This window comes from Podarcis gaigeae (assembly GCF_964106915.1).
Source record: "Podarcis gaigeae genome assembly, chromosome: 2".
In the NCBI taxonomy this organism is placed as follows: Eukaryota; Metazoa; Chordata; class Lepidosauria; order Squamata; family Lacertidae; genus Podarcis; species Podarcis gaigeae.
Window position 1 is genome coordinate 76,505,952 of NC_139679.1, and position 22,539 is coordinate 76,528,490.

The following is a 22,539-nucleotide window of genomic DNA, read 5'->3' on the forward strand; positions in this document are numbered from 1 at the left end:
GCAGGGTTGGCTAATGTTTCTTGAGCCAACGACCACATTGATCCAGGGTCAGTCTTCAGAGGGCTGCATGTCATGGCCAAGTATAGAAGTGGCTTTATTATTTAAATAATAAAATGTGTGTGTGTGTGTGTGTGTGTGTGTGTGTGTCAGTGTCATGCACCCCCCATCCCCAGTCTCCTAGAACTGGACGCAGCCTGCACATTAGCCACACCTGCTTTAAGGGTTTGAAATTGTATTGTATAGTCTTTGGTATTTAGGCAAATTACTTTTGGGGGGTAATTTAACCTAAGTTAACCACAATATGCCCCAAGAAATAGACCTCAAGCCTGTATAAACTTACGCGTTACTCACATCAAAGTCCTAATGCATGAATACACAGGTGCATATAATTCAGCTTCAGAGGAGTTACACTCCTCAAAATGGGGAGAACACTGAAAAACGTTCCTGTTGCTTATATAGCTCTATGATACCAGGTGTGCTCTATCCTATAATTTGTAAAAATAATGTTTTGAGATGTAGAGTGCACTTTGCTGGTATTGATTATGGTACAAGTAGATCTGATGAAATTAAGGACATTTAACATTCCTTCTATAGGTCACATACTATATAAGCCGTACATGTACGTAGGAATTAAGCGTTAAGTGAATTCAACAGTGATTTTCCAGACAGGCAAAGTGTGTGACCACCATCATACACCTGAGATCCAGTGGATCTGTATATTGATTTGATACAGTTCTATATTAGGACAGTTCAGATTGTTTCATATTATCCTAAGATTGCTTTTTGGGGAAACTGTGACATGTATAGCTTGCTTATCCCTGTGGTTTCTTTATAGGACACGTCTAGATTTCCAGGAAAACTAAGAATAAGACATCAAACCTGGCTAATCCAAACTGCAAGCTATTTTTATTCAAATTAAAAAGCCTCAGACGAACTGATAGTACATGCACATTGACTAGTTATCACTTTACTCAATGGAGTATACAACCAGGAGTAAAAAATGAGGCATGGATTAACCAGGTCCAAAAAGCATATATGCCGAAAAGTATATTATAAAACATCAACTTGAATTATTACATAAACACATTTGCTCTAAGGGAAGAGTGGGGAATATGGAATAGGAGATGAACTGCTGATCACTTCCAAACTGGTTCACTGAAACATGTTTTTTCCACTCAAGCCAACCATTTCCCATACTCTTATTTGAATATTCAATGTCCTTTTATTCTAATACAGTGCATGGCTGTAGAAAAAAAACAAATAATGGGTTCAAATGGTAAAAAAAAGACATGGTTTGCTCTCCTTCTCAACAATTTATAGTTAGAAAAGTTTAGTTAGCTGGTTGTGCAATACTGGATTGTAGCCATCAAACTTTAATCCTACATGTTACTGAAATGCCCCCAGTAAAGAGAGACATGATTTTGGAATAAATTAAATTTAAAATAATTAGGGCCAGCCTAATGGTCTAGGAGGAGTGCTCTGCACTGCCATAGAAAAGGCAAAGGCCTCATTTACAGTTCTAATTGTTTACTCCTGGGTTATTAGAAATAGTGAAGCTGCCCTCTTAAATGTCTGGGAAAGACAATGCTGCATATTATTCAACACTGATCCTCCTGAATTATACAGCATTCAAAGGGTGTCTCATCCTGTTTATTTTTTAAATAAATAAAAATAAATAAATTCCAGGTTCTTTGGTGTAGTTTTTGCAATAACTAAAACAAAAGTGATTGTATTAGTAAAAGTCTATGGTGTTTCCAAGTACTAAAGATCTAGGACTTGCTGCCTCCTTTTGACATTAAAACTGAAATGTGAGAGGTAATTTCAAACACACTGGCCACGATCCAGAAGAGCACCCATGCACTCGCCTCAGTAGCTCCCAGTGCTGAGCTGATTTGGCATTGGCAGCTTCTGCTAAGTCACCTAAGGAAAACTCCTGGGTGCATGCAGAGATTTGTGAGGTTTTGAAAAATTGCAAAGGCCATATACTAAGATGTGTGCCACATATGCTAGAATGATAAGGATACAAAAATCTCTGTAATATTAATATTGTATTTTGCATTAGTATCTCATCTGAAGAACCAAAACTTTAATAGTATATTTTTCACAGGCTACTTGCTGTCATCTTCATAATGCATTGTATCACTGAAACAGATCCAGAAACATCAACTAAATATACATTTTTCTGGATGTGTGTTAAAATAGGTAATGGAATGTAATTTTCATTGAGTGAACTAAAGTTGGTCCAATAAGACAGTTACTTATCCTGGTGAACCACTCATTCTCTGAAGCCAACATGGCAACAATTATTTGTTAAAATCAACCTCGTAATTAAACATGACTTCTAACGTGCCTCCTAACTGATACTTGTGCAAGCTTTGTCAGGTGGTTGCCTCCTGAATTATTTCTTTGAATCCATTCTTGATAAGCATTCCATTACTTGTCAACATTCAAAGCTGTTTTTTCTAAACTTATAAATCTAACTTTAAAGGTGAAGAGGGAGATCTAATTGTGCCAGCCCATCTTTGCAACAGGGCTCCATCCTTCCCCTCCAGTCCCCCAACCCTATGGAGCATATTTTGGGGATGCACATGAAGGAGGTTGTCCTCTTTGTACAAGTGGATGCTCCCTTGTTCTATGATGGATGTCACCCAAACAAGGAAGGCTGTTGAACTAGAAAATCCTAGTATCGGGGCTATACTATTACACATGATGTTTATCAGAGTTTATGTGCCAACTTCTCTGAAAAATGACTAGTAGCGGGACAGGGTTCTACCCTTGATTTGAGGGGCCCATGCCTACAATTTGCACTGGAGAAAAAGCTCTTGAATTCACTACCCCTGCCCCCGCACCGTGTTTTATGGAAGAAAAATTGTGCAGTGAAAAGCAGGCTATGCAATTAATGCCATTGGTAGTCTGGCCCTCAGACAACAAAACAGAACTACACAACTAACAACTCCCAACTGGTTTCACCTAGGACTTTTTACATGCCTTAAGGAGCTCTCTGCTTTGTAACTGCTGTTACTAGTAAAGACAAATGCTGTATTGTCCTATAACTGGGGGAACAAAAATTAGATTAACTTTCTAAATAAATTTATGCAGGTTCAGGACACAAATTCCTACATATGATGATCTGCTGTGTTGGGCTTATAAGCAGTGCTGTACAGCTAGGACTATGTGTATAAAAATTATCAACAGTAGGACTGCAGTGCTTTCATCAGAGCAACCTTTAAATAAAAAGTGTCAAAATACCAAGTCCTGAATAGAGCAGTTATTTTAAGCTGTTAAAATACATATGCTCATTTTGCATGCTCTGTTACTTACCTTCCAATATCAGTTATAAACTGCATTAAATTTGCAGTGGGAACCTTAAACTACAAGAAACAAAACATCCAATTCTGATTTCGAAGTGAAGGTCTTGGAAACTAAAGCTTTGCACCTTTAAAAATACACATGTATAAATGTTCTGATCTGAGAATTCAAAGATATTATGCATCCTTCATTTTAGGACAGCAAAGTAGAAATCCTTCCCCCTTTATACTTAAGCTTACTCAAGTATTTCCCCAAGGAGGTGGTGCTGGTGGTGATGAGCACAGGTCTCATCCTGGAGAAATAAATTAGGTAGCACACACTCATCAGGCCAATGTCAACTTGCATCACATGGAAGCCTTCATGTCTGCAGATCTCTTAAAGCAGACTCATCAATACAAGCCCCACTTTGAACTTATATGTGCCAACAAAAGATGGTCTAATCAAAAGATACAGTCTTGCTTATTTCCTTTTATCAAGTTCTGGGAACAAATAAAAAAGGCCTTACATTTACCAAGTTGATTCCATCTTCTCCCTACCCTAGTAGCTTTATTTAAAGGAAGGCTTTAAGTTCTTGTGATGTATCTGCCAAAAGTCACTACCACACAAGCACATGGATGCTCATGCTGCTAAGATGCAAACTGGGATTAACTTCACATTTCTCTCTGCTACACACTCTTGCTGCTTTAAAAAAAAAAAAGAAGGCATGAGAACCTCTGTGTAAGGCCAAATGATGTAACCTTATTTTGCATTTATAACAAAAGTGTGAGATCATCTTCCAAGTTAAAGAACCATATGCACAAGTCTGTATATTTTTAAAAAAAGTCAACATAATATAACAAAAAGTGAAATATGCTTATTAAAAGTGTCCTTATATAAAAAACAATCTTGCAATGTACAGTAAGATGCAATAAAACCAGTTTGCCCTCCCCCAGCAATAACTAAAACAGCTATTGTTCCACAAAAATTTTATATGTTGGTATCGAAAGAGGATTAAACATTTTCTATGTTGTATGCTTGACGGATATTAAGAGTATCTCTCAGCATCAAGTCTCGAAGGCGCCATAAGGCATCTGCCATTGTGGTGTGAGCGCCTTTGCTTTTCAACCAGTGTGTAGGAAGACGGCTCTCTTGTTCTTTTGAGAGATGGACATCACGTCTTCGTGCTGAAGTAGGAAAAGGGCATTTGGTTACATTTCTGTACAGCTTGTCAATATGAATGGAATAAAGTTCATAAGTAAAATCCACACCATGGACTTCAGCGGGAGAATGCACTCTCAATTATGAACACGAAATCACAGAAATCAAAAGGATTTGACAGAGCTAGCTGATAGAAACTTTTAAAAACTTTCTGCTGAAAAAAACATGCGCACTTCTGATCAGTTTTTAAAATAATCACTTAAAAGCCCAACTACATGAAATTTCAGATAAATCCATAAACTGAAATAAAAACTAATACAGTGGATCCTCTAGTTATGTACCACTCGATATGTATCTTTCGGGTTACGAACATGGCAGACCCGGAAGTGTATACTTCTGGGTTTCGCCACACAGGCGTGCACAGAAGCGCTCAATCACACTGCATGCATGTGCAGAAGCAGCGCCTACAGACTTTTCGGGTTGCGGACGGACCCCTGGAACGAATTTAATTCGTATCTGGAGGGTCCACTGTATTCAAATATTCATACAAAGGGTTAAAAGCCATGGGTGTAATTCAACATTGCATTGAATTCAACACTGCCCCCTCCAGCAATATTCTGAGATTCTCCTGCCCCACTGCAAGTTAATTTTGGGGAGCATGTGGTAAGAAGAGAGTGGGGAGAAGCTCCATTTTATAAGCAGAAGCCCTTGTGCAGGGTAATAGTGAACTTCCTTAGTGATTTCAACAGATTGTTAAAAGGCATTGTGAATAACTTATCTGCATTAGTGATTACCAACAGGGGTGAAGGAGCTGTCTTCCCCCTCCCTGTGGACTTACTATACAGCATTTGCTGAAACAGGCTTTCAATGGACGCTCCACAGTTATAGAACTCCCTTCTCATGGAGGAGTGCAGATTCCTGAATGCATGAAACATTCTCATTTCAGCTGTTTTAAAAGCCGGAGAAAGGAGAGGTGGCGGTATCAGTCAACATGACCAATGGTTGGGAATGATGGATGAAGGGCTTTATACACAGATAAGCTACTTCCACTTTAAGGGATGGAGGCACAAGCACAGGTCGGAGCTGCACAGCACACCAGCAAAGACAATCCAGCGCCCCCACTTGTGTAACCCAATCTTATATCCACTTTGTCCCTCCTCCCAGTAAATGGCAGCTACAGCTCCGCCACACTGGGCAAGCCACTCATACAGTATAGTACTGTACAGTAATGGTAGAATTAAAAGGCCAGCCTCAAAAAAAAAATTTTCCTAGGGTCTCTGTGTTTACTGCAAGTAGACTTACCTGAAAGGGTCTGGTCCCACTTGCTAATACTACTCGAATCAGCACTTAGACCCTCAATGTATTTCAGATAAGCCTCAGAATGAAGAAGTCTTTGCGTCTTTGGTGGAGGGGAGACAAACATAGGAGTTGTTGGCTGCTGCATAACTTGCTGGGCTGCTGGATTTTGTCCAGGATAGGGAGGTGGGGCCTGCTGACCTGGTGGACCAAGGATACCCATCTGGAATAGTAAAGAACAATATCTTAAAAGGTCAAACATAGCCTGACGACTGTAGTATCTCATTGAACCAAAGATAAGTTTCTATAGATGGTTCCGTGAAAGGAAAGGGTATAACAGCGAAAGCATCTGAAACATCCTTAAGGGAATAACGATTACCCTCAGGTGTGGTGAGAAATGTGCCTGTGCCAAAAAAATAAATCTAAACAAAACCTGTTTCACGTTGTTATATCAAGACAGTCTGAAATCTCCACAAAACAAATTTCACTTCCATGCACAACACATTCATACGTATCATAGTTTTAACTGTTTGGCTATCTGGAATCTTACTTATTGATTTTTGGCGAAGATTACAGGGAATGGTATTGAGAGCAAAAGGAAGAAAGGAGGGCAAGAAATCAATAGTCATGAAAAAAAGAACAAGAAATTGTTTGGAGCAGCTTTCCCCAATGTGGTGTCTTCCATATGCTTTGAACCAAAACCTTAACATTGGTTGTAGTGCAAAGTATTTGGAGGGCTGGAGAAGGATGCTGTCCTCCCACCTATTCTCCCTCACCAGCACCTGTTGCCTTACTTAGCTTTTACTATCTGAGGGGATAGTTTATATCCTCTAACTCCTACATCATTAAATCACATGCCAGATGTAGTAAGGAAGCAGTATCAGAAAATAAGAGGAGCAATAAACTCACTAGGTTGTGGGAGGTCAATTTATTAAAAAACAAACCCTTTGAGAGTATGATTTATAGGATTTTCCTATGCCTATCTAAATCACTTACCTGCTGTCCAAAAGGACTTCCTGCTGAGGGGGCTCCTACCATGGAGGAAACGCTTTGACCTATAACACCTGTATTTCAAAATGTAAAAGAAAAAGAAAAAGGAGTATTACAGGTATTAAAATATGATCCCCTAAGTATTCTTATTAGAAGTAGTAACTTGTGTTGACTGACAGTTTGTGGTGTTTGGGGGGCTCCCATCCAAAATTATTTCATCTAGTAATAATCTCGTCTGTAGGCTCTGAGAATAACCTCACAAAGACTGCTGCTACATCACAAATGAACTAGTGAAGTTGTGCAGGCATGCTAGCTTATTGTGTTGGTGGCTGTTTCTTCATGTTTACAATTTATTCAGAACTAGCCTTCCTGGGGATTATAAGGATACAGTTTGGAATTTTGATCAGATATGCAGTCATTTCTATCCGACAATGACAGGCTTTCCTTGTTGAATAAATGGGTCTACTTTGTTGGGGTTTTAGTATTGCTTTTAAATGTATCTCGTTTTGTGCTTTTAACTATTTTTTAAAATCTTTTACGTGCAAATAGCCTTGAGATGGTTGCTCAGAAAGCGATTAATACATACATGATAATCATAGTAACACTGTTTCTGCAGCTAAGGAGACAAGGTCTTTTTAAAATAGAGAAACCTGGCAATGATAGTGAACATCCACGAGCACTTTATGGCTGTTCAAAGTTCAACAGCACGACAAGCCATAAAGAAACTATGGCACACATCTATATTCCAAAGCTATAGTTCATTTCTCACTGCAAATCCTCAAATTCTTGATTGCTGGATGTTAACTGTATACCCTAGCAGGCTTGAAGAAAAAAAGGGATCTTAAAGGCAATTATTCATGTTCACAGATTTTAGGGAAACACTACTGTGAAATACATACTTAGAAATAAAGCAGGCAAACCACATTAGTTTTTGCCCACAGATTAACAGCTGAGCTTATCCACTGCATGCAGAAAAGGAGTATGATATACCATGTAAAAGTGAAAGAAAAATTTGCAGCAGCAAAAAGGAGAAGGGGGCAATGAACAAGGGTTCCATAACAGCCCCTGTCTCCCTATAAATAGAAGTTTAATAATTGGAAACAAAATACCTGTTTCTCTTAGTTAATGTTTCATTCATGGTTTTGGATAAATTTTGATCCACATCACAAGAGAACATTTACTTTTAAGTATTTATCAAACACGGATGAACTGTATGTTAAAGAACAAGCCTGTACCCACATTTCAACCTCTCCAGACACTAATATTCCCCTTGGCTGAAGCTTCAGTTTGCTTTGTTTAAAAATCAGGCTACAGGGTTTCATTTTTTAAAAAATGATTTGCTGTTAAATGAAGTTGTTTGAAATCAGGATGTGTATATTTGAATAATGGTGCACAAAGAAATAAAAAACTAACAGTATATTGGTTTAAGATCCATGTATGGTAGTGAAATTGTCCGGTTCAACAAACAACATCACCTTCAACAGTTTCAGAAGGACTAGGAATTATGTGTCTTCAATACTCTATGTAACCGTTCAAGCCAGATCTATTTGACACTTTTTTTTAAAACTCATGCTAAAAATACAAGGGTATTTCCATGGTCAACTCCTTTGCTGCTGGATCAGTCACATTTGTTGCTCTGCCAACATGTATCATACATGCCAAGATGTTTGGCAAATATACTTTGTATATTTCTCAATGCACCTTGCACATCTAGAGAGCTAGACATACCTGGAGCATTCGACAGGAGTCAAGCAGTTAAGCTACAAATGCACAAGCTGCAAACATTTCCCACGGCAACTGGTTAAATGGGGTGAGAACAGAGAGGCGAGATAATGAGTGAATGAGGTCATTCTTACCCGGTGGTGGGATGCCTGGCATGCCTGGTGGAAGTTGGTGGGGTGGAGGCACCCCAGGGTGAAGTGGCGGCATGCTGCCCATGCTAATAATGCCATCAACTGGGCCCTGTAAAGTTGGCAGCCCTGGTGGATAGCCACCTAGCATGCCTTGAAGGACACAACAAATTTCAATCATGCATCAATGACATGCAAAATGATCAAAATAATAATTACATGCACTACCCACATATATGCACCTTCGGTACTGCCATACAACACTACAATTAGTACCTTGCAAAAATGAACATTGTTACAGTGCCAGATACCGTATTCGGAACAGATTAGTATTTAGCCTTTTGGCATTTTCTTCAGGAGGAAACCAACTGAGCATTTAGAATCATTAAGTGGTTATTATTACAAGCAAATGCAAAATGTTTTGCCAGTCATACGAAAGTATATATCACATTGCGACATGCACATTCAAAAATTCATGGGACAGCAATGTAGCTTAACAGAAGATGTATGTATACCAGGCATTCTGGTTGTTTATGGCTTTTTCACTTACACAGGATGTTAACCACTTACACATATGGGAAATTAATTTAATAATACTGCATAGATTGAGCTGCTTCCCATCTCTCACCTTCATTAAGGCCAAAAGACTACTAAAACAGAAGGTATATTAGAGAGAGAGAGACCTTATCTTTCATGTGCCATGACAGAAAAAACTTCATGGACGTTTTCATCAGGGAATATTCACTGCACAATCATCTTAAGTGCTCACATAGCTTATATATTGCTGCAAGTTACACTACTGGAAACTATAAAAAGCAATGTATTGCACAGTACAATTCTTCACCTTCAAGGCATGTTAATTTTAGCATACTATAGCAATGTAAACAAGGAATCATGTATTGTACTGAACAGAAGGCAAAATGGACAAGTCTCTTGACAGAAGAAAATCAAGGGCACCGGAAAAGAAAGTAAGGATTGCTGTGTTCGGGTGCCTTTAGAATAATCAAGGAGAGTTAATCGGGGGGGGGGGGGGGATATATGTAGGGTCTTCAACATAGAAAATTGGGAAAGGGAAGAGATAGGAGGTAGAATAAGAGGTAATATGAGAGATAAATTTTGGTGGGTGGTTAATGAGAGAAATGTGGCGGTTGTCTTTGACTGGAAAAAATGGGGATTGTTGGGCGAGGGGGACAATGAAGGTGACTGAAAGAAGTATTCTGAGATATTATGGAGAGAGAAGAAAATAAGGATTGATGGAGAAGAGTTCCAAGAGATATAGGTCAGTGCCCTGTGTGGGTGGGTTGGTGGGTTTTGGGGGAGAATAATGGAAAATCACTGAAGGTATTCTGAGAAAAATATGGCAGTTATGTCTGTGAGTTGCTTTGGGGGCTCTATATGAGGTCAAAGGTGGTGAAGAAATACTTTTTCAAGCATCACTTGATTATTTGCAAGGCTGGAACCAATATTGTGGATAATTTCAGGTAATGATTTATACATATTCAGGCCTACCTACTGAAGGAAAGTTAAGTTTGGAAGTAATAGCTCTAATTTTATGCCTGTGTAACCTCACTTAAGAAAATTTAACATAAAACTAGTAAAACGAACAAGAATAATATCAACCCAAGTGGAGATATGTCACAAATACAGGTTTATGCTGTAAAAGCTACAGATCTAGGAATGCTGCTGCCCTGTTATAGGAAAGAATGGGCATCTCCTTAAATCAACACCAGAGAGACAGATTTTCTTCTACAATGGTGCTGGCAATCCACCCGACAGCAAAGCGGAGGTCTGGCTTCTCAGTGAACCATTAAAAAATACATATTGCTTTCTAAAAACTTTGAAATGGCTTAATATTCAATCTCTACACAACGTATGCAACAAAAACTGAACTGAAAAGGAATTTATTTATTTTTTTACAAATGGAGCTGAGATAAAATGCAACATTTTTGGACTAGATTCTCAGCAGCCGTGACGAATCAAATTCACAGCAACAAATTAAAAACTAAGAACCAAGCTGTGTAAGATTTATTTATTTGGAAACATTCTACTGTAAATTGAGATTCCGTGTCGAACGATCAGGTGAAAACAACACTGGCTGCCATTCGATCACAATGATACTAGTGACTATATTTAGCATTTATATCACACACTTCAACTGTTCAAAGCATGTTGCAAACATTGTGCCAGTAATGTTTATAGCAGCCAAGTAAGTAAGATAGTATATGCAGAATGGGGCTGTGAGCAGAGGATGAGAGGGAGTGGGAGATTTGAACCAGGGACTTTGGCTCACAGCCAAAAGCTCACTAGACAAAATGCTGCTCCAGCTCTTTCTTCAACTGATAAACTTCACTCAAGAAAACAAGAGGTGCAGTGAAACATGTTTAGCAAACTATTCACCATATCATGTAAATCAGTGGGACAACTTTCTATTAAAGACGAATAGTTCCCTGCCACTTATTCTCCTTTCCTTTGCAGTCTCCTTACCACTTCCCGGCCTGTTTCAGGGGGGTCCTTCAATCCCCTGGAACAGGTTTTTGCAGAGTGCAAGGGAAAGTGAAACCAAAATCTTACAGATCCCCGTTTCATGAGCAGAACGCCACTCTCAAACCTCTGAGTGCATCCCAAAGCTGCTCCCCCTTTTTGCTGCACTTACATGACATTACCCTGCAGAAATGTTGCAATTATTCCCAGAGAATTACATTAGTTGCTGATTTTTGAAGATATTCTTCAGACAAAATGTTTCAATAAAAGCTGTTTATAAACAGATCTGGATCAAAGTGAGGTGTAAATTAAGATCACGTGGTGAGAAAAACTGGATATAAAACGGCATATTGGGTTTTTTAATGAGATGGTGATACTAAAAGAAAAATAAATTTAATAGATTATATGCTAGGTCCTATTAACAGACAATTCTGCAGCATTAAATATTATCAGAATAAAATGCCTTGCAATTTGTTTGCATGTAATGAAATGCAGGGTGCCTCAGAAAACACGTATTTAGATCCTGGTGAAGTTAATGTATTTATTTTCAAGTACAGATTCAGAACATATGGAGACCTAAACTAAACCAAATCTACATACACCCTAATGCAAAATATTTATTCCTGTTCTTGTATCTGTTTTGCTCAGTTGCAGAACTAGATAAGCTTGGATGCTTAAGACAGGTAGAGCCTTGACAAATCTGAATACACAAAACTAGGTTACATGGTTTGATAATCAAGTCCTATATTTAAAATTATCTAATAAAAACAGCTAGAGTTTAAGATGGAAATGAAAGCTTCCCAGCTCCTCCTCAAGGCTATGCCTTAGGAAGAGGAGGAGGAGGAGGGGAAACAGTATAAACTTGACACTCATGCACAAAATACTAAACTGTGTGGTTCAGCATTATGCCTGAACAATATAATTGCTTTTGAAATATCACAGTTATGAAAGTGGATTGCAGTGTGGCATGGTAGGGCTTGCTGCTCAATTCACACAAACCCAAAATCCTGCAAAAGAAAAGAAAACCGCTTTGAGGTTTCCTACAATCAAGCGGTATATGCATTTTATGAAATAAATAAATGTTTTCCGATTCTCACTAAACACTGCTGCCAAGAACCCTAGCCAGTTCAACTGATGGATGAAATCAGTTCTCAAGTTAACCCTCACGTTAAGGCATCATATTACATTTTCTCACACTCGGAACGTGTCTAATGTTACTGATGACGTGCCACCTGAGAAAACCATCCACTCTTTCCCAAGTGTCCAGATTCTGCAGCGTTCAGAGGAAACAAAATAGAATTAACAGTACAAACCAGGAGCAAGTTTGCTGACCAGGGAATGAGCTGGCAGAGACTTCATCGGGATAAAACGGCATGCTTAGGATTAAGGGGTGCTACTTCTACCAGTGAGGGAAACATCTGTGTTTGCTTTGAACTTAAGGTTTTATGAGGTAAAGTTTAATAGTTTTCTTTTTCTTTTTCACTACAAATAAAGTGACCCAAGAATAGCGTTCAGAGTTATGAAGGAGTTTGGTAAAGTGGATGAAGGGAAAAAAATGGTCAGAGCCCCTATTTGTTTTTTACCTGCAACAGGTGTCAACTGCGGATTGAGCATCCCCATTGGTGTTGGTGGCGGCACCACCCCCATTAGAGCCCCGACAGGAGTGCCTGCCCGGGGGGAGGAATTCTGCTGCTGTTGCTGTGCTGCTCGTTCTCTCTCCTGCTGCTCAGCAACCTTAGCTGCCCGCTCTGCAAAAGTTTTAGATTTTAGACTTTCAGTTCTGTTTCGTAACCCAGAATTTCAAAAAAAAATATTCTCTAATCACTGAAAAAGGACCAGTCAACATTGGCAACAAGTTTAGGCTTCAGTTGTGGGTGGGTGGGGGGGAAATATACAGGCTATTTTTGAAAATGCAATACATAATTTTGTCTTGGTTTGGCTGCCAACAAAAAGACGATTAAAGAATCGACGATGAAAGGGCCTCAAAAGAGTCAACGAAATGTGGGTCTGGATCCCGAGAACCAAGGCTTCCTCCAGCCTGCAGTCCTCTGTGCCCCCTAAAAGCTTCTGTTGAGGGTCGGGAGACCCTCTGATCAGAACAGAATGTGATGCAGGGGGCTACAGGAGGAAGTTGCCCCCAAACAGGTGAAGGTTTTCGAGGAGGACGCAAAGGAGGGGAGGGTGGAATGGGAAAGTCTCCTTCTGCAAACTACTTTCCATTGGTGGTTCTCAGAATCCAAGCTATGCGGTTTTAGATCTGATGACCTTTTTTAAAAGTCCCACCATCAATGGTACCATCAGATAGTAGCAGCTCTGCACTAACAAATAAGCATGCCATGACAGCTTGGCATAAGATACTACGTACCACATTTGCAATTCACAGCCTTTTAGGTCTAGATTCATTCTGTACATGCCAGTGGGCCTGTTCCAGAGTAGGTGAGCTACAGAGTACAGTACATGTCAACGGATTTGCTCTGATCCAAAACAAGTATCCAGTTAGACTTTAATAGGGCCAGTATTCTCCCAATTTTTACCTCCATCTTTAACATAAAGCCCAGTGATTAGGAGGAGGGAAATTCTATTTTCCATCCATTCTGGTTCTTCCAAATAAGCTTCTTCAGCTACCATGAGAACAATACATTTGCTAAACGTAAGAAAATCTGTTTGGAAGGCATTTTTTCCATCTATAAATGAATTGTTCTAAATGTACACTCAAGAGGCTTGGCAAGCATAATGGTTTATCCTGAACTCCTGGGGGAAACTATCGAACAAATACAGCATCCCTTTCCAAGTTATTTCCCAGATCAAAAATGTAAATTTTGTTAGAAAACAACAAGAATGAGACAATTGCACAATTTGTCCCACCAAAAGACTAGTTTCCTAGCACAGCATTTCATATATCCCAGTTGCCCAACCGACTATTAATACAAGAAAAGCATGATTCTTTTTGCACCTTCTTTGATTTAGGAACAGAAATAATGCATCCAAACTTATATTTGGGGGACATGAAATTACAGGCATGATCAAGGAGCACAAGAGAAAATACACACAGATATGCAACTGGAGTAGACACAAATTATGTCTACTGTAGTATGTCTACTAGTAAGGAACAATCTAGATTACAAATGAAGGATATGTGACAGATTCCTCTGTGTGTGCATATGTATAAAGTTTAAGCATACAATATATGATTTATTTCATAACACAAACTCCTTAAAAGAGATCAAAAGGCAAAGAGTTACTATATTGTCTTCTGTTTTAACCATGAAAAAGACATTTAGAAGTATTGAATTTTGATTATTCATAGTAAATTCAAAAAGAAAACATTGCACTGAATTGGTTCTTAATATATACTCATTGGATTAATATTTCTTTTATCATGTAAATTCTAGAGACTTGAATTAGGACTATGTTCAGCAAAACAGCAGCCAATCTTTCAGCAATGGTTTTATTCTAAATGGTTTGTGTCAGATGCTAGCAGACAAGAGAACAAAAACTTGTGATATTGACAGAGCAATTCAACAGTACCAAGCAGACACAGGAGCTGAGCTTTGGAATTTCACTGTCAAATCTAGCAAACCCAGCCCCCAAACCTTCAAACCTCACCTTGCAATCACTGGGTACAGTGAAATGTTAAGACATGGACCTTAATTTCTCATGTCAAAAAATTCTTGATTGTGCATATTTATTAATTACTTTGCTTATCAGGGAAGTTTGTCCTGTACAGCTTTTGACTGTTTAGTGCTTAAACATTCTGTTTTGAATTTGTGGTGGTTTAAAGCTCAAAGTTCCATTAAAATCCATTTTCACTGCTTACTGAATGGCGCTTATTCAGTACATAAGCCCTGTATGAGTCTATTCTAAGATGCTCATTAAAAGCACTTAAGGAAAGAAAATTCCTTCTAATTTTTAATGCAGATTCATACCCAGATACTTTCCCTTTTGCCCATAAATCTATTTAAACAAAACATACAAAGCAAAATGCCCTCATCTACAAAGAAAGAAAAATCTGCCTTTTGACAAAAATGGCTGATAAAATGTCAGTCTGAGAAGAGAAATTTGTAATCAAATTATAAAGGACCAAAGTAGAAATACTTAAGAAAACTTTAGCACGGATGTCAATACCATAGTGTAGTCCCAAGCAAAATAAAAAGGGATATAATCATAATGGATAGGAGTGAACTTCAAAACGGCATGGTTTAAAGGGAAACTCAACATTATTGCTTTGAAAAATGTCAGAGACATTGCACTGGCTCAAAAAATTGTATCTCAGCTTAATAAACCGAGGTATGAACAAGCTCATGGGTGCATAATCAGCTCCTTTGCAGTTTGAATGAACAAACAAAGAATTATTCCATCCACTGTAGGTTAAATGGGAAACAATGGTTAATAGCTTCAAAATGAATCATGGCATTATCTTCTAGCTTGTTCTGAACCCATTAAACATAGTTTTCCAATACAAGCATGCTGTGAAACTTAAGTCAAGGAGACTTTCTGGCTTGCACATTAGTGGATAGGGACTGCAGGAACAGCCAAACAACTTGTTCATGTCTTGGCTTATTAAACTAAGATATGATTGCCTGAACGTGTCCACATTTCTATGTGTCAGTACATGTAGGAAAGAAAGAGAGTTTGAAAAAAAGGAAATGAAATGGAACCATCTATCATTCTAGCTCTGCAAAGAAATGATACAGCAAGTCCACAGTAAAGGAAAGTGAGATCCAATGACCAACAGCATTTAGTCTGAATATCAAACTTGCTTAAAAATGACTTCGTATCATCTTCAGAGCTTAATAATTCTTCCTAAATTTTTCTTTTCTAATGCTGCAATAAATACCTGAAAAACATTCTAGCCTACGAGTTTAGGACGATAAACATTTGGAAACATGCATCCTACAAAAGACATGCAGGCTTTAATGAAAACCTACCTGTGAGTACATGAAAGAGCTTGATTATTATAAGCTGACTATATTATTATGCTGCTCAGGGAGGAGAATAACAATTTGAGGTAGGTAAACAAAAGCACATCTGTTTGGGTTAAATAGCCGAAGACATTCTAATAAATGTATTTTAGTTGATTTATTAAGGACAAACTACATGCTTCTCTGCTCTGCAATTACCTGTAGTCCTTTCATTTTGTTTCTATGTATCTTCACTATGCAGCATGTACTAGTGCCCTGATGTTAAATGCTGGGCTAGTTATCTGAAACCAGTATTTGAACTTCACTCTTGCAGCTCCTGGCTATAGGAATCATAGAATTGGAAGGGCCCTTGGCGGTCACCTAGTGCAACTTCTTGGCTCAATCCAGGATGAAACTACAACTTTCCTGGCAGATGCCTGTCCAGCCTCTGCTTAAATACCTCCAGAAAAGGCGAAAGCTGGTCACCCCTCCAGCAATCTATTCCACTGTTGAGCAGCTTGCACTGGTAATATTAGTCAAAGCCTGCTTCTCTACAATTCCCATCCATTGCTCAACTTTTCACTATGCTACTTCTCCTTTCCAGTTTTTCTCCTTCTCCCTATTCCTCTCTCAATCTACTTTAAGCCCGCTTGCTTCCTTTAGATCACTGGTCTTAAACTGGTGGGTTGGGACCCACTAGTGGGTCGCAGTCTGGTCCAAGGGAGGATGCAAACAGGAAAACTACTATCATTGCAACATATGGTAAAACATCAAGAAATGGGTTTCCAAATACATGTTGGGGTTAGATGTGAGTCCTGGGTCTGAACAGGTTGAAGATACCTACCTTAGATGACTTTCTTCTTGGGCCCCTGGCTTCTCCCTAGCAGGCAGCTCAGTCGGTCTGTTCCAGAGGCATCATCACCACTACCCTCAAGTACAGTGGTTCTCAAACTCCCCCCCCCCATGACCACTTGAAAATTGCTAATGGGCCACTTAACAATTTTACTGCCTCTTATGGTAATTTCAATGTGGTGTACTAAATGCCATAATAATTTTTAATTGTAGCGTATCTTTATGCTGTATTTTAAAAGGTAAAGGTACCCCTGCCCGTACGGGCCAGTCTTGACAGACTCTGGGGTTGTGCGCCCATCTCACTCAAGAGGCCGGGGGCCAGCGCTGTCCGGAGACACGGGTCATGTGGCCAGCGTGACATCGCTGCTCTGGCCAGAGCCGCACACGGAAACGCCATTTACCTTCCCGCTGGTAAGCGGTCCCTATTTATCTACTTGCACCCAGGGGTGCTTTCGAACTGCTAGGTTGGCAGGCGCTGGGACCGAACGACGGGAGCGCACCACGCCGCAGGGATTCGAACCGCCGACCTTTTGATCGGCAAGCCCTAGGCGCTGAGGCTTTTACCCACAGCGCCACCTGCGTCCCTATGCTGTATTTTACTGCCTTATAATTTGCATTCCATAGAACTTCAATGAAATGAAATAAAATAAAATATAAAGAAAAGAAGCAATAAAATACCATTAAACATCAGTAGGAATATTTAGCATCAACGTGCCATGGGCCACCTGAATGAAGCTTGCGGCCCACAGTTTGGGAACCCGTCTTAGTGCATTATAGGTTTCTATGGGGTGAGCACTTATATATTTAAAGCTCCAAAGACAGAAATATAAGTTGCCTGCCCTCAAAAGGACACTGAGTCTTTTCTGAAAGGGCAAAAAGGTTTCACATCATTACACCTTTAATTTACCTTCATACTCTGCTTTCTTGGTTGCTTCCAAGTTTCTCCACTCTGTTCCAACAAGTCTACTGAGCTCTCCAAATGAATAATCTGGGTGCTGAGCTTTAATAACCGCTCTCATCTCACTACTAAATAGAATGTAACCACTCATGTTGATCTTCCTCTTCGATCCTTCCTTCTTTACACTGCCCTTGGCAGACTTGGGAGTGGACTATGGAGAAAAACATACACCTATGGTCATAAATGCTTAACAGTTAGAAAGTGAAGGCTAGAGAATCTAACCCTCAATTTCTGACCTTTTTGTCTTCATGATCATAGTTTTAAGCTGATAATGGTACAGTCATACCTTGGTTTTCGAACAGAATGCGTTCCGCAAGTCCATTCGACTTCCGAAACGTTCAGAAACCAAGGCGCAGCTTCCTATTGGCTGCAGGAGCATCCTGCAGCCAATTGGAAGCCGCAGAAGCTGTGTCGGACGTTCGGCTTCTGAGGCAAAGTTCACAAACTGGAACACCTACTTCTGGCTTTGCGACGTTCAAGTTCTAAGTTGTTCGTGAACTAAGCTGTTCGGAAACCAAGGTATGACTGTATTGGATAATTTTCAATGAGGCAAGAGTATTTGGGTGGGCAAATCTGGGAAGATGAGGGCCATACCTAGGAATTGGTGGTTGCCTCTAGGGTTTACAAAACCTGGGCAGCACTGCAGTATATCTGCCATTAATTAATATTCTTCCAAATTACTTTTAGAACTTTCTAGAAACTGCAAACAATCCAAAAGCGACTTATTTCTTATTTGGTTACACAAAAATTTTCATTTACATGACTTGCTGCACCACAAATCACAATTTCCCCAGCATTAAATGGCATTAAATGAAAGACATAACTTGAAGTCACATGAGTTACAAAATTATTTGTTCTCAGTATATTTTAATTGATTTTACAAAAGTATATATAATATGTATTCGATAGAAGATCTGCAAGCAGTTTCTTTTAAAAAGGAAAAAAATGTATATTGACAAAGTAACATTGAAAATTGCATTTCTGGTAAATAGCTCACTACAGTCAAAGCACACATCTTTTCAGCAGAGGAGGAAGAGGAGGAAGGAAAGGTCTCAACTATGTGATTTTGTAAAAGACGTTACCTGTGGAGGAGTGTATGGCATTATATCCAATTCATTAGAAAGCGGACTCTGAAGTTGAGGCATCGTTGGCGCTTCTGTAACTTCACCTTCCTCTTCTGCAATCTCTTCAATCTCTTCATCACCTCCTTCCAGCTCAGCAAATTTGGCTTCTAGCTGCTGAATCTTCTTTTCCAGAAGGGGAGATGGCTCCTTCTGAGGAATTATGGGTTTCCTAAGAAAGTATTCCATATGAATAAAAGCCTTCTTTGCACAACATAGGATAGAATTCAATGCCACACTAAGGGGGATCCATTTGTATGCCAAGCAAAAACACCTGTGCTGTTGGAACATGCTCTCCTCTCCCCCCACTGTACCCTGTTCTGGGGGGGGTGTCCTCCTGATCCTGCTGAGTTTTGGGGAGAGTGGTGGAGAGGAGAGGAAAGAATATCCTGCTGCACTAGTGGGACTCATGCTGGTTTCCGTTAGGGTGACAGCTTAGTTGAATCTGGCCCATAATTCCTAAATTCTGCTTTACAGTAAGTGTTGCATCAGGAAGAAGTAGGAACATATTAAAAAAAATAAGTGGCATGTTTGAAAAAGGTAAGCAACTGTTGTTTGAACCCAATTTTGAAACTGCACAGAATAATTATTTAGAAATCTTCCATGCAGTAGGTGCACACCACAAAGAACAGAATGGCTTTGGTAGCCAACTCTAAAATGTTAATGTTAAACTTTTCTAGCAATGAAATCAATTTTTCTAATTGCAAATCCTTCAATGAAAAGGATGTCGTTCTCTACAGCCCTTATCTAAAATGATAATATGCCTATTTTTGTGCAGTGATATTTTAAGTAAGAAATACATCTTGGCAGAAAATAAATGACTATATTCAAGTTCACCATTGCCTATTTAAAATACTGTTGTGAGCTGTTGCTTTGGCCAGAGGGAGGGGGATGGCAGGATGTACGCCTGAGACCCTTCTAATTCCTGGACCCAATACAAATTGGATTTCTGGAATAGCCAAGCTAGCTTCCTGGTAAGGTAATGGCCCTCTATGTTCAATGGATCTGAGTAGTGGTTTATACCACTACTTTTTATAAAGGACATTTTTTCCTACAGTCAAATCAATTTAAAGATCTCTACCCCATTATCTCTGATAATGCTTTAAAAGCAAAAACATCGTACCTAAAGTAGTAAATTTCATCATCTACTACTTTTGCTGAAAGAGAAAACCTTTTCAATCCCTTAAATTTCTTCATCTGTTTGTCACTTTCATTATAGCGGCTTTCACAGAGGAGAACATCATTTTCAGAAATCTCAGTTGGCCTACAGGAGAGGAAGTCTTTGAAAGACAACACAGCACACTTTCCTGAAAGAGAGAAAAATAAAGTAGTAGCGTTTTCCACACTGACAGTTTGAAAGCGAATTATTGTTAACAGGCCAGCATATTTTAAACCACCAAAAAGTTCATGACAATATTCTGGCTCATCACACATAGCCTACAATGGAACACCTAAGCCTCATTCCAGTTCACATGTTGCATGTGACTAGGGACTCCTGCAGGGAATGCATCTCCTATGCACATTGATACATCCATGAAGTTAAATGGATGTGATGACAGCATTCATACATGGATCTCCTTTGCTGGATTGGGACAGTGCTTCCTTGCTGGATCTCTTCATGACAAATACAATCGTACCTTGGTTTTCGAACAGCCTAGTTCTCCCGAATGATCGAAACCCAGAAGTGACTGTTCCAGTTTTTTAACGTTCTTTTGGAAGCCGAATGTCCCATGGGGGTTCCACGGCTTCCGATTGGAAGTCGAACGGATTCTCCTCCATTTAACAGAGCCAATTTAATTTCACACGAACAAGAAAACCATTCACTTAAGAAAATTTAAAATAACTGTATGCACCACTCAAGACTAGTTAATTATTTTGTTCAAAAGCCTTTATACTTCTAGTAAAGTAGGCAATAATGTGATACAGGTAGATTGAGTCAGCAGCAGCTGTTTAGGATGACCATAGTATTGCCAAGGGCCATACACAACACAATGAGAATGTCCTTATCTAGTAAACAACCTACTGGATTTCAAAGCACATTTATTTTCCTCTGTTACTAGTTCTAGAAGAATAAAAAGGGCTTTAACCCCCCCCCATTAAATTTATCATACAGAATTTATTATGTACTAGATACTCAGGTTTAATGAGTTATGTATACCATATCCTAACATGAAACATAGCAAAAACATGAAAAAGAAATGGAAATGATAGAATTGGAGTGATTCCCCCAGCCCCCAACTGTACTGTTCATTCAAAACACAAAAGTTATAGCAAAAAACATCAATACGATTTGGTTACCTAGAATGCATGTCATGGGGCAGGTCTCTTCTAAGTTACTCAAAAACACTTCCTTCTTGTAGAACATTTTAGTTGGCTCATGTTCAGTTTCCTCTGGGTGTATAAAGATTGGACCAAAGAAATAGGCCGCTCCATCTCTTACCCACATTTTTTCTATTCTGAAAAACAGAAAAAGATTTGCTTCAGAGTATCCCAAGATAATCGCCAAGTCCAAAATTGAGCCATTCCCCCCAATTATTTTACGGTTTTATTAATCTTTTCTTTTGTACATGAAAAACTTGAAACAGTTTTCAATGATGCAACTATATTTATAGAGAAAAAGGTTACCTGCCAACTCGCGGTCGGACTAGACCGTGTGATTTTATGAAGACGCAATCCCCAACCTTCAGCCACATGTCATTGTAACAAAGCTGTTCATAGTAGTGACACCCAGGTTCTCCATTTGCCATTTCTACTGGAACATCTTCTTTGTCCTGTAAAATAAAGGCAGGCTTAAGAAATGGGGAAAGTTGTGCGACTCTTCTTAAATAAAATGGTACGTTAGGTACTCAGCCTCACCCAGAAGCTACTTGCATAAGCAGGGACTGTGACATCCAGACCCCAATATCTCCTTTAATATGCCATTCAGCATAGCAATATGGCCACTGTTTGATCAGTGGAGTGCAAATTTTTCAGCTTGCCAGACAGAACAATCCTGACTCCTTTCCCTCCCTCACAGTTCTGGGGATTCTCCTGAATATGAGAGGTAGAGCTCAGTGTCATCCACATACTGGTGACGCTTTAGTCCAAACCTCCAAATGACTTCCCAATGTAATTTCATGTGGCTGCTTGATGTGTATATGGAAGACCCATGTACAAATCAGAACTGAAGCAGGTAAAAGCATCAGCTATTCATTCCTAAACTGATAAACCATTTAAAATACCTACAGACAAGCAGAAAAGTCAAAGCATTTAATGGCCAGCTCTTCAAACACGCATACCTTTTCAAGGCTAAGGGTGTGGTCTCCCACTTTGATATCCTCAGACATTTCAGTGTGCTTTTCCTCATCAATTTTGTCTGTATTCGCAAATACCGAGGCAACACGAACCACAGGCAAGGGCACGTCTCGAGGAACAAATCGTACAGAGCTAATTGGCATCGTCCATAATTTAATCTTCTTAAAGGACTTGGTCTTCGCAGAATAACGTGATTCGCAGACGTAAACGTCTTCATCTCTAAAGTTTTCTGGGCATAGCTTAAAATACTCCTAGTCAATGGGAGAAAAGGATAATTCAGAAAAAATTAGCTCATCTTGAAGACACCTAAGTTCAAAAGCCATTGTTTGTGGTGTTTTCTGGAGCAGGCT

The 22,539-nt window shown here is 39.3% G+C and overlaps 1 protein-coding gene across 30 annotated transcripts in view; it reads right to left on the reverse strand.

Annotated features, from left to right (window-relative positions):
* Positions 1 to 884: 884 nt before the first annotated feature.
* Positions 885 to 22,539, reverse strand: part of PBRM1 (polybromo 1) — a 54,525-nt gene continuing 32,870 nt past the window's right edge. For 14 of the 30 annotated variants that reach the window (XM_083726462.1, XM_083726469.1, XM_083726467.1 and 11 more), the window contains 11 exons: positions 22,174 to 22,440; positions 21,521 to 21,666; positions 21,194 to 21,351; positions 20,019 to 20,202; positions 18,857 to 19,067; positions 17,724 to 17,925; positions 12,647 to 12,811; positions 8,589 to 8,735; positions 6,739 to 6,806; positions 5,749 to 5,965; positions 885 to 4,472 (listed from right to left, as the gene is read on the reverse strand). In XM_083726462.1, the coding sequence (XP_083582588.1) occupies positions 4,300 to 4,472; positions 5,749 to 5,965; positions 6,739 to 6,806; positions 8,589 to 8,735; positions 12,647 to 12,811; positions 17,724 to 17,925; positions 18,857 to 19,067; positions 20,019 to 20,202; positions 21,194 to 21,351; positions 21,521 to 21,666; positions 22,174 to 22,440 (1,938 nt within the window). In that variant the 3' untranslated portion in view covers positions 885 to 4,299. Of the gene's footprint in view, positions 4,473 to 5,748; positions 5,966 to 6,738; positions 6,807 to 8,588; positions 8,736 to 12,646; positions 17,042 to 17,406; positions 17,926 to 18,856; positions 19,068 to 20,018; positions 20,203 to 21,193; positions 21,352 to 21,520; positions 21,667 to 22,173; positions 22,441 to 22,539 lie in introns of those variants that run through there. The other 16 variants (XM_083726474.1, XM_083726461.1, XM_083726460.1 and 13 more) reach the window with 4 other exon arrangements.